This window comes from Schistocerca americana, chromosome 2, assembly GCF_021461395.2.
Source record: "Schistocerca americana isolate TAMUIC-IGC-003095 chromosome 2, iqSchAmer2.1, whole genome shotgun sequence".
Classification (NCBI taxonomy): Eukaryota; Metazoa; Arthropoda; class Insecta; order Orthoptera; family Acrididae; genus Schistocerca; species Schistocerca americana.
In genome coordinates this window covers 59,358,772-59,375,631 of record NC_060120.1, presented here as the reverse complement: position 1 = coordinate 59,375,631, position 16,860 = coordinate 59,358,772, and the positions used below count along the sequence as shown (strand labels likewise).

General features: G+C 40.9%; 1 protein-coding gene across 1 annotated transcript in view; it reads left to right on the top strand.

Annotated features, from left to right (window-relative positions):
• The window catches only part of LOC124593719 (serine/threonine-protein kinase polo), an 81,837-nt gene that overhangs the window by 25,523 nt on the left and 39,454 nt on the right, over positions 1-16,860 (top strand). Inside the window, exon 8 of the mRNA XM_047132031.1 lies at positions 8,736-8,889. Coding sequence (XP_046987987.1) covers positions 8,736-8,889 — 154 coding nt within the window. The remainder of the gene's footprint in view (positions 1-8,735; positions 8,890-16,860) is intronic.

Sequence of the window (16,860 nt, the reverse complement as noted above, 5' to 3'; positions counted from 1 at the left end):
TTTTAAACACCTGGAGATGTGATTTTAAAATCTTTCAACTGGTCTTGGTTCGAATGAGTATTAGAAGTGGGTCTCTCTAAATTATCGTAACTCTCAGTTTGGGATGTCCTAAGTACCAAATCTTATGAAATATTCAGCGTGTAGATTTCCTTCAGATGTTGAGCCTCCAGAAACAGTAACATTATAGTTACGAGAGGAAGAGGAACATGGAATAAAAGCTTCAACCCACGCTCTTGAAGTGTATAGACGTGGGTGCTCGTAATCTGTGAAAGTAACAAATTGACAATGTGGACTTGATTTCAGGAGGCTAAATTCTATATACCTGCTGAGGGAAACTAATTAGTTTTAGGAAGTGGAAAGATTGGTCAAAAAGATCCAACTAAATGTGTCAGATTTGTTACGAGGTGGAGGGGTAGAGGGATGGAGGTGACGTTTTATAAACGTAAAGGCAAGTTACTCTAGAAGTGATAAAGAGTGAAAGGTGCAATTAAAGACCAATAACATCTGTTCCTGCAGATGGCTGCATTAGTGAAGACAGCTAACTTCACTGAACAGGGTGGAAGTTGTAGAATTTTGCAGCATCTTTCCCAGAACCAATCAGTCCTCTAGTTTGGAGCCAAGTTTTGAACAAGGGGCTCAAGAGTCTGGGTTGATATTGGCTAAGGATTTCTCAACGTCCACTGTCGAGTGGAGAATTGTGGGACCCGTTGATAGAGTAGGGGTTAAATACACACAGGAAGTGGGCACTAGGTCAGCAGAGTAAATGTGGCATGCCTAGGTGGTTATTTTTAAGGTTAGGGAAATCTGTCTACAGGGCTAACAGTATACTCTGATTTCATGCACGAAGAATACCATCCCCACTAATTAATTAGAATAGCACTTCTTGCGGCACACTGAAGAAAGAAAATCGTAATATAATTACATGTAACTGCAGGAGTGTCCAGGGAAAAGTCCCAGAACTATTATCGCTTATGAATGTTAACAGTACCCAGATAATACTAGGTATAGTACTGGTCACATTATAGTATTAAATATTTCAGCTTATTGGGTATAGTATGGGAGAAGCAAGTGCTTACAGCAGGTCGCAAGGCCAGGGAATAGAGTGGAAGTGCTGTAAATGCCTCATCTGAAAATAACTGGAGCAATTAATCGGAGAAACAAATCGTGAGAAGTGCGTATTACATCTCCTGGTCATCAACAGACCCCAACTTTGACTGTTTATGTAGAACGGGGAATCTGTGATCATAAGGCCTTCACAGCATCTCAGAATGACTGCTAATAGGAATATGGAAAAAAGATTTTGCTGAGCAAAGAGATTACCTAAATAGCCAGCATGAAAATTTAATCCCCAGCATTGACAATGTTGATCAATGGACAGAGTTTGAAAGAATCATAAATACTATTTAGACAGGTGTATGCCGAGCAGAGCAGAGCTTTGAGGGGTGTGAAAGACCCACTGTGGTTAGTCGGCTGTGTCTGAAAGCTGTACAAAAAATAGAGATTCATAGCGAATTCAATTGTAACCAAAGCCTTACAGACAGACGAACTGACTGAAGCCCAAATTAACATAAGGAGAGCAATGCGTGTAGGGTTCAGTGTATCTGGAAGTAAATTTCTATCCACTGACTTTACAGAACAATGTAAGCGGGGTGCTCTCTGCTTAAATCAATAAAGAGATAAAAGCTATCTGTCAGCACAGTGACTGTTTACGGCATCAAAATGGAGGATGCAGAGGATGGACATACTAAAGCCTTTTTATAAACTGTTTTACTGAGGAAGATTACTCTTTAGTTTGTCCTTTAAATCTTCACAGAAACACAATGCTAACCGATCTCGAAATAATCGTGGAATAGAAAATCAGCTTAAATGCTCAAAAGAGGAAAAGCCACTGGACATAATGGGATACCAATATGATTCTGCTTAGACTGTGAAGAAGTACTTGCTTGTCTTCTAGCAGCAGTGTACTGTAGATCACTGGTGGAGTGAAGTGTTACCAATGATTGGAAAAAGTGCACATTATTCCAGGTTTCAGGAAGGGTTGTAGAAAAGATGAACAGAAGTATAGGCCTATATATCTAATGTCTACCTGCTGCGGAACATGTGTGATGGTCACGTGTTAGGGCATCTGTGGAGATAAAAAATGACCTGTAGGAATAAAGTTGATGCTGTGTTCCTTGAGTTCTGGAAGGCAATCGATAGTTCGGTACCACTGCCAGTTAAAAGTAATTATGTAGAGAACAGCAGTCCAGCTGTATGGCAGAATAGAAGAGCTTCTAGCAAACTGAATACAGCATCTTCACCCCCCTGCGAGTCTGGCGGTTAGGATAGGGCTGAGGTATTCCTGCCTGTCGTAAGAGGAAACTAGAAGGGGTCTCTCACCTTTTTGACCTTTGTGATGGTCCCCTGTAGGGTTTGACCTCCATTTTTCAAAATTTTCCCAAAGAGCGAGCCAATTGGGGAAGGGCACTTTACGTGGTGCATCGCGTCCATCATGCGCTGAGACCTATTGCATCCTTCATTGACTTGGATTGCACTCTTGCTCATTCTCCAACTGTTGGACAAGGTCACCCTCCTGAGTGTGTATCTTTCCGTCAACTGTGCAGTATCGTTTCCTACGCTGACGGTGATAATGGACTTGATTGCTTGGTTGTGGACCTGATATCAAGCACGGTAGTCAGTCCGTTGTGGTGGGGCCGCCATGTACCCTGTTGGTTGTAGCCTCGTTTAAAGCCCACCTTGGCAGGCGTCCGTGGGCCTGACGCTGGGGCAGTGACAGGAAGATGGGGAAGTCATCACTGCCACACAGGTCATTATGTGCTCTGCAGTGGATAGATGGAGAAGTCCTGGGCTGCAAATTGATAAATCAATGGCCGAGTAACTACCATGAGCCCCACTGAAATGTGTGGCAGCCCTGAGGCAGAGGTAGAGTTGGGACAGTAAATTTTCAACATCTCTGCCTCAGCCAGTAAGCACAGTGCAACCACAGAAGGGGTTATGGGCATTAAAATCTCCCAAAAGTAGGAAAGGTCTAGGTACTTGATCAATCAGTGCAGCTAATATATTCAGGGGTACTGCACCATCTGGAGGAAGATATACATTGCAGACAGTTATTTGCTGTGTCGTCCTTATTCTGACAGCCACAGCTTCAAGAGGGGTTTGAAGGGGCACAGTTTCACTACAGACTACGTTTAGGACATAAACGCAAACTCCACCTGACACTGTTATAGTCGCTACAGTTTCTGTAATATCCCTTCTAGCTGTGGAGGGCAGGGGTCCCAATTGCCAGGAACTAGGTTTCCTGGAGGGCAATGGAGACAGCAGGTGTAAAGCTTAACAGTTGCCGTAGCTCAGCCAGGTGGTGGAAAAAACCGCCAGAATTCCACTGGAGGACGACTTTGTCATTACACTGGAAGGCATGGAACATTCAATGAGGCGTCAACTGCCTCAGGGTCACCTGCTGCCACCGACTTAGTGCCTGAGCAGCCTATATCCATTGTATCTGAGGGTCCAGCGAGATCTAGGTCCTCAGCAGATTGCAGCTTTTGGGTAGCTGTGATGTGGGTGCCACCGCAATTCCCTTAGTCTTGAGGATCTTCTTTTTGGATTTCTCTCACTGCTCCATGGGTTTCCCTGTCTAGGAGGACTTCACTGATTCACATTTTCAAGACAATGTCTCCAAGACTGAGGATGAGCGTGAAGCCCTACGACCAGCTGCTTTTGGGCTCTTCAGCCACTGGCAGGTGTCATATTTTCCACAAGCAGAAACCTGGCAAGGGAGCGACCCAAGGGACCCCTTCCTAGCGAGAGGAGCCGAAGAAGACTTATGCTTCTCCGCCACAGAAGTGGGGACTGATATCCCCGATGGTTGGGAGGTGTTGCTCCTGCAGTAGGTGGTGCAGGAGCAATAGGGAGGGAAGTGCTGACTGCCAGCCACGACCCCCCCCCCCCCCCATCCAGGGGGCACATGTAGTCTTGCAGCTCTGAGAGGTGACTGGGGTTGGCGGAGCTGATGGCACTAGAACTGTTGTAATGGCAGCTTAAGACGATGTCATATGTACAGGATTTAGACATTCAAATTTCCTCTTAGCCTTAGTGTAGGTCAGTCGGTCCAGGGTCTTTTACTCCATGATTTTCCTTTCTTTTTGGAGAATTCTGCAGCCTGGCGAGCACGGTGAATGGTGCTCTCTGCAGCTGACACAGGTGGGAGGCGGAGCACAGAGAGTAATGGGATATGACGGGCATCCACAATCCCAACAGGTGACACTGGAAGTACAGCGGGAAGACATATGGCCGAACTTCCAGCATTTAAAGCACCGCATTGGGGGAAGGATATAGGGCTTTACATCACAGTGGTAGACTATCACCTTGTCCTTCTCAGGTAATGTATCACCCTCAAAGGCCAAGATGATGGCACCGATGGCAACCTTATTATCCCTCGGACCCCGGTGGACACGCCAAATGGAATTTACACCTCACCGCTCTAAATTGGCGCGCAGCTAATCGTCAGACTGCAAAAGAAGGCCCCAGTGAAATATGATACCCTGGACCATATTTAAGCTCTTATGGGGCGTGATGGTTACAGAAACACCCCCAGCTTGTCACAAGTGAGTAACGCCCATGACTGGGCAGAGTATGCTGTTTTGATAAAGACAACCCAGATCTCATTTTGGGCAAGCCTTCCACCATTGTTAACCTTGGCCTTCATTCTCTTCCTAAGGACACTACTCCAGTCTCGGTCTATCATCTTCAGTTTCACGACCTTTGCATGGAACTTCGCGATAGTACCTCTGTATACACTGATGGTTCTCGGACTGCCTATGGTGTTGGGTGTGCTTTCGTTATTGGCACCAGTGTCGTTCAATATCGGCTTCGGCACACTGCTTGGTATTTGCAGCAGAGCTGTTCGGCTTGTATCATGCCATGGAGTACATTCGGTGACACAGCCTTTTCAATTGTGTCCTCTGCTCAGACTCACTCAGCGCCCTTCAAAGTCTATGTGCACTGTACACCGCCTATCCCTTAGTGCAGGGGGTGCGGGAAAACTGTCATTTGCTCACTCCTGTGATGTTTCTGTGGGTTCCTGGTCACGTCGTTCTGCTAGGAAACGAGGCTGCTATCCTGCTGCCAAGGCTGCAGTCCTTGTACATCAGCCCGCGAGTACCTATTTTCCCCTCCGATGATCTGTGTGTTGCCACCTGTCAGGCGCCAATGGTCCTCCTTTCATGGGAATAAGCTCAGCCTTATTAAGCCTCCCCCAGTGGCTTGGACGACCTCCTCTTGGCACTCCTGCTGGTAGGAGGTCACTTTAACTAGGCTGCGTATTGGGCACTGCCTTTTCAGCCATCGTTTGCTAAGTGGTGCTACCCCACCATTTTTATAAGTTGCACCCAAGTTTTAACTGTCCGCCACTTCCTGACGGAATGCCTATTTTTTAACCGTTTATGTTCCCGCTTGGGTTTTCCATCTGAGTTATTGGCAAATGACGTGCGGGCTGTCTACCACATTTTACTTTTTATCTGCCAAAGCAATATGGCGAAGGCCATTTAATTTTTAGGTTTGGAGTTCACTTTCTGTATGGTGCCTTTTTAGCCCTTTTTCCATGTACCTGTTTTTAGGTGTATCTTATTATGTCAATTGGGACTGACGTATAGTTGTTCCTTAACTCCTCTCTTCTTCGTGTTCTTTTTGACATGGGTGCGTGTGACCCCAGTAGTTTTTTGTGCCCTAAAGCAAAGCAAAGCAAAACACAGTTGCCCACATTAAAGCTCACAGAGACAATTTTAGATGTGCAACACAGCACACGCTCCAATGCTTTCTTGAGTGCACTGAGAGGGAGGTGGGGCTTTTTGAACTCTTCTTGGAGGATGGATCAGTCATTTGTCCCATTATTCTGTCCACCACAGCATTTGGTAAGTAATATTCACACTTGTCTTCATAATCATTCATGGATGTGTATAGTCTTCAACCCGCTCCAGTTCCATAACGATTGGAATTCGGGCACACGTTCATAGGACTTTGTTTATTTTCACACGTAGAATCACCTCACAAATTGTGACATTCCTCTAGAATCAGCCTGTATATTTTCTTTGCTTGAATGTTTGTAGAAGCCTAGTTCATGGCATCAGAAGTAGTTAAAGCACCTTAATATTTCCTTTTCATGGGTTGACTGATGATCAGAATACTTACTTGCTGCGACAACATTGGGTAAGAAAACGTGCCACAAGGGCTGAAAGCAGGAGGTAAGAATGAAGAGGAAAATTCAACCAATGGGATACAATGTGTATTTATTATTCCTCTGTGTCTATAGAGTTCTTGTCTTTTGTCATTCTAAGTACAAGAATTTTATTCATGAGATTTTCTACCACAAAGGCCTTTAAAGATGTTATGATCATGGTTGCAAAATTGGAACTTGAGTAACAAGAAAAATCAGAAGACAGTTGCATGCAGGAATAAGTGTGTAAAATTATTCAAAATTACAATAACATTTCCACAAAAGATGAAGCTTAAAAAACAACTAGTTTTACAGATTATTACCAGAGAATATAAAAATAGCCAATTGCTATCAAGTTGTTTCTTATGCAAACCCGTACCCCTGCAAATTTTTCTTAGGGTAAAAGAGGCAGTAGTGAAGATACGAAACTTTTCGTACCGCTTTTGAATGGTACAAGTTGACGGTTACATTCTTTCCCAACTACAAATTGTTTCAGGTTGCCTAGCTGTAAGATGGAGCAGAATTTTGCACAAAATCTTTTTTGTGAAATGGAACAAGATAGTGTGTATGGGAAAGAAAATGTTACTTTTGGCATGTAGGTAACGGTCACCCTCATGTGGGTACGTCCAGCATTACAGTCTTGTGCGATGGAATGTCGTGATAGAATGTCAGTCACTGAAAGCCACGAGAGAAGAGGTCTAAAATAGTGCCATTGTTAAAGGAAGCAGTGTAGCACGTGAGTTTGAACTATTGAAACAAAAACCTTTCTTAACGATTTTGGTTCATTCAGGGTTTGCAAAAGAAAAGTGATGAATCCAGGTAAGAAGTATCTTACAAAGGGGTAAATGGCTACTAGGGTATTAAATGTGAACATAGCAAGAAGTGCCTGCATCTCTGTGTGCAGCCTTAAGAGACAATAGAGGCTTCCTGTTACAATGGTTGCTGGTTCCCATTCCTGGCACGTGGAGGGGCTCAAATTTTGTCAAACATGTTTAACTTGATCCTATTGTACAGTGAAAGCAGGTATCATTGTACATAATAACTTTTATCTGATACTATAAATGTGGGTGGACTCCAAATAATGGAGTTGGCGCTGAGGAAATGAGTTGTCTTAAAGCTTAGTTTTTAGTATGGTTTGTGCCTATCGATTGAACGCCAAGGCTGTGGGCTTCATTGTTACCTTTACTACTCTTGTTACATATTAAATTAGTGATTACAGTTGGGGGTTTGCATTGTTCAGTGATATGCAGAGTGCAAAACCAAATTTTATGATGTGAGAGAAAATGGAGAATCCTTCAAATTGATGTAATAACTACATTGAGGAGTTGCCATCTTTTGGCCATACCTTAAGACATTGCTGAGCCATGTGTGATGGGGTATTAGTAAATGTTCCTTGAAGAATGACACACACAATGGTTTTGCATCTACAACTGATCGTACCTCACTGACCATGTCTGAGTTTTTCTGAGTACGTTGCTTCTCTTGATTTTCCAGCAACCACAAGGATTGATGCTCTGTGCATTTGCTTAAAAACGGTGTAGAGGGAGGTTGCCCAAAACGTACCTAGAATCTAAATAATTGCATGTCTTACCATTTGGGGGTTCAGACTGCATGCAGTGAGGGCTTCACGCTGTACAGGTACATGGTTTCATTTAAATGTCTCTTTCCCAAGTGTGTGTTCTTGATGCAGACTTACTGTGCATGTACTGACTCACTAAATGGATGCTAAAGTTGCCCAACATTGAAAGGGTTGCACCAAGTTGGGTGATTGACAATGTTCATTAGCATCAAAAGCATCAGCACTTTCTTCACTGTGGAGAGGGGATTTTCTTCTTCTTCCCAAGATTCCACACAAGTGATCTGTATGGTATGGTGGCAGTAAGAGGGGAACAGTTTTCCTACAAAAATTTGGTAATGAAATAAACAGGAGAAAATTTGTGCTTCTCAGTGCCAAAACGTTTGTTCCTTATGCAATTGCACAAAGTCTCACAGTAATAGTTGCACAGTAGTGCACGTACACAATAATACTCGTGAAGCTTCCATTCACAGTGTAATATGTATGAATACATGTTTCGTCTAAATGAATCACTAGCTGCTTCCTATGGTAAATTTTTTTAAAGAAATCTGATGTAGTATGCCATTTCCGCAATTGTGTCCTCTTGTTCACAAGACTTGTTAGTCCTCTTGTTCACAAGACTTGTTAGCTAATCTATTAATATCAGTGAAATTTCATCGTGCACATTTTGCTTCATCTGTTTTAGTGCAGACAGGTGAATCCCATTACATTTGACATATTGTTTCTCCGTTCATCTCTACACCATTGACTTATTTAACTATCACTTGCCAACATGTGCTAGGGCATGCCATCTCCTTTGTCCTTGTTACCCCTTTATGAACATGGCTGCAGCTACCTTTATTTATTATTATTATTATTATTTATTATTATTATTATTATTATTATTATTATTAATATTATATAAAGTAACATTCTGAACCTTAATAATATGTGTTGCTTGGTTAACAGATGAGACAACAGATCCTGCATCTCACCCATTTGTGTGGATTAGTAAATGGGTTGATTATTCAGATAAATATGGTTTTGGCTATCAGCTGTCTGATGATAGTGTCTGTGTTATGTTCAACGATTACACGAAGTTGAGCTTGCATCCCAACCGAAAGTAAGTATAGTACAAAGATATTTGCATGTAAACCAGTTTGTTAAATAAGATAGGCTCTCACTTTAACTTTTTTCCATTCGTTGATCCTTGATTATAGGGCAATCTTCATTACAGCATGTTCTTGGCATTCACACAAATTTGTAGACATGTCTGTCTGTTTTGTAACCATACCATTGCTGCTCACTCAACTCTTTAATTTCATTTTTTTTTATTTTCTAATTTTGGGCTGAAAAGCCTACAAATGCATTACATACAGTTTAGCTATTTCAATTTTGCTGAAATGAAGTTTGGCCCAGATAGGGAACTAGATCAGTTTCATTCCTTTCTGTGCAAAGGCTGCATAAAGATTTAACAAACAAATGCAGTCAGTGTCTTCAGACTTTTACAGAGATGCATGTTCAGTTTTGATGTCATGTTGTTCTGTTAGTTTCCTTGCAGGTAACAAGTATTTGTTTCTTCAGGCATTGAGTACTGATAGTTAAATTTTACGGTGTATAGAAAGTACACAGTATTGAGCTTGGAAGCAGATAATAAAGTTCCATGAGAAAAAGAATATACTTGATTCACTAACAAAAAAATTTCGTGGAAGCTTCATACACAAGGATAAAAATTTGAAGTTGTTGCAGTAGTGTATTTAGTGGTGTAATCTTAGCTAGGCATTTCGCTGACACACTGCAGTGTATTGCAAGTAGAGGTGTTGCTCATTCTCCGAACACTAATAAATTTCTGAAATCCCTCTTCTGATTTGGGATGCACTAGTAAACCCCAAATTCTTAAAAGAATTGAACCTCCATGTACAAAACAGTTCCAAACTTCTGATTGCTTTACAAATGAATAAATGGGTTAAATACTTGCCAATAAGGATGTAAGTGAGGAAAAGGTTTAGAAATACATTTTGAAGTTCATTGGAAGTCACAAAGTACTCTCATCGTGAAACACTGGATGAGTTTAGGCAGGGAATTTGCACTCCATTTTAAGGAAAGCTAGTTCTTTTTCACATCTCAGTGTTTCACTTCCTGCCTGCCGTACAGTGATAAAATTTTGCAGGTACATTTCTTGGTATATATGGGAACTGTCGGCAGAAAATGTTGCAAGTACAGTTAGTTGTAAAGAAGTAATAAATTAAAATGTCAGGCCTAGTGATGAAGTTACACTGCACGAACAGAGAAAATGTAAGTGATGAACTTTTTCCTTTCATCATTTTGTGGATGGTGTCAGCAAGAAAAAGTTTTCTAAAGGTTGGAGTATACTCACCAGAGCAATGGTGAGTCCATTGGTTTGCTCCAGGGGGTATTTTGAGTGGCTACTGTAACACACAAAATATTAGCTCACTTTATTACAGCATAGATAGAAATTACTGAACTTTGCACTCCGTTTCCACAGGAATCCAATAGTGTTGAAAAGTTTTTCTGAACATGGACTTATCACTTGGTACAGACAAATTACAAATCTGTCATTCAGAGTGTATTTAACAACTGCATTCACTTCTAGTTCTGTACAAGACAGTAATCACACAGCTAGTGTACTAGGCTATGCTGTTCCCTTTCTCAATAAACATTGACGGGGCAGAGTAGTACTGCGCTAGGCTGTAATTAGAGGGCGGTTGTGGCGGTGTAGCAACACTTGCAAGGCTGTGGCTATGTGTGGTTGTGTTGCAAGGTATCAGCCTTTGTTTGGCACCTCACAAAAGTTTGTTGGAAATTATGTGGTCTCATTCTCAAATAAAGTAAAACCACAGTAATCTGGCAGTCTAGCATGTTAAGTAGTTTGGCATCGCTCTGTACGTACTCAACAGTTCAGACACGCTCAGCAGTGGTCAACAATTAAGTCATGTAGTACGAATAGTCATTCTAGTCACATCTCGAACAATTTCTGTTGTGCACCAATTGTGTACAGCGATTAAAAAGTGCTGTTTCAAAGTGTAATTATGATTAATGCTGCTCTGTCGCAAGTAGAGTAGTGATGTAGAAATAAGGTTATGGAAGAATATAATGTTGATTCTTGAACAATAAGAGATTTTTTGAAAAAAGGTTAACTTCGAAGGTGCGCCTCATAGACAGGTGCAGTAAAAGACATTGGATCACAAAAAGCTTTGAAAAAGGCCAAAATAGATCAGCTGCATAAAATTTTGTGCAAGTGTTTCTATTCCAATAGATCTGAAAGACTACTTCATTGTTAGCAAGTGCAAAAGGCAAAGAGCTTTTAATGGAGTTAAAAAATTTATTGGAATTTGTGGAGCTTATTCCAATGCATGGATGACATTGGAATTGTGCAGGGGCTGGTTTTTAGCCTACTCTCCAGTGTCCAAATTGATTTCAGGGAACATATTTGCCACTCACCTTCAGCAAATGCTACTTCCCTGATTCAACCAATGGATTGGGGAGTAATTCAGAATTTAAAGTTTCTTTACAGAGCTTCTTTTCAGGAGCTTATCAATTCAGACTGTTCAGTGGTCTTCCTTTAACTTGAGTATCAAAGGTCCTATTTCTGGAACATCTTTGGTGTGGAATGAAGTAAGTCTTCTACTCGTAGGAAATCCTGGTGAAAACTCTGACCAAAAGCCTATGAAGAAACAGACTTCACTATTCCAAATGAAGGTAATGCTGTTGTTATATAGTTAAATGTTCATCAAAATGAAATGAGAAATTTGTCACAAGATGAAATTTTGGACTGGATAGACTTTGACAGTCAGAACCTCCTGCTGCTGTTTTCTTTGTCTTCAGTCCATACTGTTTGATTCAGCTCTCCATGTTACTCTATAAGGTGCAAGCCTCTTTCTCTCCAAATAACTACTGCAACTTACCTCTTTCTGTATCTCCTTACTGTGTTCATCACTTGGTCTCACCGTAAGATTTTTACCCCTCGCACTTGCCTCCAGTACTAAACTGGTGATCTCTTAATATCTCCTCAACTAATCTCTTAATCAGGTAAAGTTGTCACATATTTCTTGTTTCCCCAATTATATTCAGTACTTCCTCATTCATTATTGATCTACCCATCCAATCTTCAGCATTATTCTGTAGCACCACATGTCGAAAACTTTTTTTCATCTAAACTGTTTATCGTCCATGTTTCACTTCCATACATGGCTATGGTACGGACAAATACTGTCAAAGACTTCTTGATTCTTAAATCTTCAGTCAGTGTTAACAAATTTCTCTTCTTCAGAAATGCTACCTACATTTAATATCCCCTCTACTTTGGCTTTGATCAGTTATGTTGCTGCAAAACTCGTCTACTACTTCATCTAATTCCCTAACCTGATTCCCATAGCATAACCTGATTTGACTAATTTCCGTTATCCTTCTTTCAAGACACTGTCCATTCCATTCATCTGATTTTCCGAATCCTTTGCTGTTTCTGATGAAATTAAAATGTCATTGGCAAACAGTTCTTATTTCTTTTTCCTGAACTTTATTTCCTACTCTCCTATTACAAATTTTTTTTTTTGTATCCTTTAATGCTTGTTCAGGGTACATGTTGAAAACATTGGGGATAGGCTACAACTCTGTCTCACTCCCTTTTCAATCACTACTTCCCTTTCATGCCCCTTTACTCTCACAACTGCCATCTGGTTTCTGTAGAAGTTGTAAATAGCCTTTTGCTTTGTGCATTTTACCCCTGCGACCTTCAGAATTTCAAAGAGAAAATTCCAGTCAACATTATCAAATGCTTTATCTGAACCAAACATTGGTCTACCTTTCCTTAACCTATCTTCTAAGATAAGTCATAGATTCAGTATTGTCTTGCTTGTTCCTACATTTCTCCAGAATCCAAACTGATCTTCCCCGAGGTTGGCTCCTACCAATTTTTCCATTTGTATGTAAACAAATTGTGTTAGTATTTAACAGCCATGACTTAACAAACTGATGGTTTGTTAATTTTCACACATGCCAGCTACTGCTTTCTGTAGAAATTGAATTACTACATTCTTCTTGAAGTATGGGGCTATTTCGCCTGTCTCTTACATCTTGCACACCAGGTGGAAGAGTTTTTCATGACTCTCTCTCCCAAGGCTATTATTAGTTCTGATGGAATCTAGTCTACCCTGGGGCCTTGTTTTGACTCAGATCTTTCAGAGCTTTGTCAAATTCTCCTTGCAGTATCATCTCCCCCGCCTCATATTCATCTACATTCACTTCCCTTTGTATAATAATTCTTTAAAGTTCGTTTCCCTGCTATAGTCTGCTTAGCTGAGTGGTAATGTTGGCCTACCATGCAGTGGACCTGGGTTCTGTTCCCAGCCAGGTTGGAGACTTTCTGCTCTAGTGGACTGGACCGTTTCATAATCACTGACATGCAAGTCGCCTGAAATAAGACTTGCAACTCGGCGGCTGAACTTCCTTGAATGTGACCTCCCAGCCAGCAGTGTCATGTGGTCATTTCATTTCTCTTCTATAGACACTCCATATACTCCTTCGACATTTCAGCTTTTCTGTCTTTGTTTAGGTCTGGTTTACTGTCTGAGCTCTAGGTACTCAACCAACTGCTTCTGTTTTTTCCCAAAGGCCTTTTCAATTTTCCTGTATGTGGTATCTCTCTTACCCCCTAGTAAAATATTGTCTTCTAGTCATTCCTGCTTAACAAATGCGCACTTCCTGCCGCTCGTTTTGAAAAGCTTGTATTTCCTTTTGCCTGCTTCATTTGCTGCATTTTTAAATTTTCTCTTTTCATCAGTTAAAGGAAATGTCTCCAGTGTTACCCAAGGATTTCTATTAGGTCCTTTTTTTACCTGTATACTCCTCTATTGCCTTCACTATTTCAGCATTTAAAGCTACCCATTTTTTTCTATGGTATTCCTTTCCCCTGTTGTAGGCAGAAGGTGCCTAATGCTCCTTCAGAAACTCTCAACCTCCTTTTATTCTTTCAACTTACCCAGCTTCCATATCCTTAATTTCCTACTGTTTTCCAATTTCTCCTGTTTTAATCTACAGTTCACAACAAATAGTGGACAGTCTAAAACTGCCCCTGGGGATGTCTTACAATTTAAAATATGGTTCATAAATCTCTGTCTAACGTTTATATAAACAGTCTGAAACCTACCAGTGTCTCCAGGTCTCTTCCATGTATACAGCAAATTAGTGTTAGTGAGGATTAAATTAGGCTCTGTGCAAAATTGTAATGGGCAGTTTCCTCTCTCATCCCTTTCCCCCGTCCATATTCACCTACTTTTTTTCCTTCCCTTCCTTTTCCTATTGTGGAATTCCAGTTCCCCATGAATCTGAATGTCATTTCTCATCATACATTTCTTCAATCTCTGTATCTGCAGAGCTAGTTGGCATGTGACAGGTGTGGGATTTGTGTCTATCTTGGCTATGACAATGCATTAACTATGCTATTCATAGTAGCTTACCTGCATTCCTGTTTCCTTATTCATTATTAAACTCATCCCTGCATTACTTCTGTTTGACTTTGTATTCATAACCCTGTATTCACCTGATCAGATGTTCTGTTCAGGGTGTCTAAGACCCGGGACAACCAGGAGATCCGGGAAAAACCCGGGAATTTTTTCATCCGGGAGAAAACCGGGAAAAACACGGGAATTTTTTGAATTACGGGCAATAAAACATGAACGAGAGAAAAAACTGAAATAAAACTTAAATTGCAAAGGAAATGCGCCATCTACAGCAACTAAACACAGTGCTCGTACAAGCGTCTGCCAACAGCAAAATGTGTCAAAGGCTTTAGGAAGACTATGCAATGCTTCGTAACAACAAATTGCCTCCGATGAGCATGACGTCACAACTGTTAACATTAGAGTTGTTTTAACAGTTACGAATGGGATCATGCGCATGCGCAGTTTGGTAGTACCTTCTTCCGCTTCTGGCTACAGAAAAAAAAGGCGGCTAGGTGCTACCGGGTACTGGCGTGCCCAAGTTGCCAGATTGTGCAGCAGCCCTGGATCTAGAAGAGTGTGAGTGTGTGTGTGTGTGTGTGTGTGTGTGTGTGGGGGGGGGGGGGCAATTCATATTCTTGAGGGAAAAAACCTTGTTTCACAAAGCGCGTAGCATCCAGCGCACGTTGGTCTATCGATCATTCGTATGACTTTGAAACGTGTCCCTGTCGGTTTTTGAACATTGTTGAACACATTCTAAGTTGATTTCCGAATGAATCATAAGTTGATTTGTGAATGCGTGCATAGTGTACGTGATGTGTCTGTCAGTGGAATCTTTGCCACATCTAGAAATAAACTTTCCTGCAGACAAAAGGGGCTATACGAGCTGAGTAGAGTATAGCCGAAAGAAAGAAAGCCAACCACTGTCCGATTATGCGGTTGATTGGGTTTGCGAATGATGAGCGTTGTTATGATTACCACCAAAATCCATCGATTCAGACTACCAGGATGCGAATAAACGACTAATAGGAATAACAGGTAAGAGAAATTACGTATTATCTTCTCAGTGTGTCCAAGAAAATGAAATTTTGACGGTAAATTTGTGGCCGGATCGATAAACTAGCAAGGGCCAGTTGTACAGTCTCTGGCTAGCAGCCGCTTTAAGGTCTATTCTGGAAGTAGCGCGGAAAACGCGTTGTACGAACACGTAAAAACGCCTAACCCGAGAATAATCTCAGGATAACTAAACTGGTGATTCTGGTAGAGTTAGTCAAGTTAACCGGCGAATAAGCTTTGACACTGGCAGGAATAGATACAGAATTAGTGATTACAACATTGTTTGTTTGAACGAGGAAGGAGAAGAAATGGTGAAATCACTTAAATTATGTAAGAATATGACGTTTCTAAATTTATATAAAAATTTCGCACTACTACTTTTCGATCTCATGCTTGAGAAACTGGAGTGTATGAATGAAGTGTAAAACTATTTTGTAACGTAAAGCTGTAGCGATAGCAAGATTAGAGAGAAAAAAATTCTAGGACCTAGGGATTGAAGAAATGTGTACGGTCTTGCTTGTCTCTTCTCTTTACTGGTTTTGTGTAACCTATACCTAATTTTGTCACACAAGGTAGCAAGTTGTTAGCTAAGAGGGGATAAAAAGTTCAGATTTTCTGAAGAGTTTTTTTTTAAAAGAAAAAAGAGCGCAGGATGTCAAACCCACCGACTGGAAGCAGGAGAGGCACCATAGGACATTTTACTTTCCACTGTCCTGAATATAGTTTGATGGCTTCCAGTACAAAATATACACGTTTCAATTCCACAGACCGAAATACAGTGACGTGCGATAGAAGAATGCTGTGTGAAGAGGTGTGGCGTTGCACTTTGGCACACTTAAGATCGAATAACATGTCTTAAAATTCCTCGGACACGTATGTTTTATGTATCAGAGTCTTCAGAAAGATGTGCGCTACAAAATCAACGTTTTTTTGAAAATTCGATTTTTTTAATTTTTGACGTCCTATCTCAAACGGTCGATGGACGCCACTATCTACTATTGCCCCGGTTCGGAAACATCGTAGATACGGGTCTGATGTGCTGAGCAGTCTGAGTTATAATAGGGAAGCAGGTAGTCTTCACGGGACCCTTGTTTACAGTTAGTGATTTTGCTGTTTCCTCTTTGTGTACTGCACTCACGTCAAATAAAAGAAAATTGATTTCTTTGACCGGGAGCTATCATGTGAATTCAAATACATTCACATAATTACAGAAGGTTAAAATACATTATTAGTTTCAGATTTTATTTTATTTCCACCTTTCTGACAGTCAAGCATTAATTGCCATGCAGAACAATGAAGTTATTTTTATCGGTTTGCTGAAGAAATTTTCTTTTATTAATCTTTTCCGCTGAGGCAGTCAATATATTTGAAACAAAGGCTTTAATTTCAAACTATTGGCTAGTTTCAACTGTTCACTACATTTCAAGTGTACATTTTCATCTTCTAGCACGTATGGCATTATGCCATAACAAAGAACCAGACATGAGATAACAAAGTACTGGTACCCAAGGAAATTTACATCCTGAAACCACATTGAAAAGTTTAATATCAGGTCGATGCCTACTTCACTGGGAATCTGG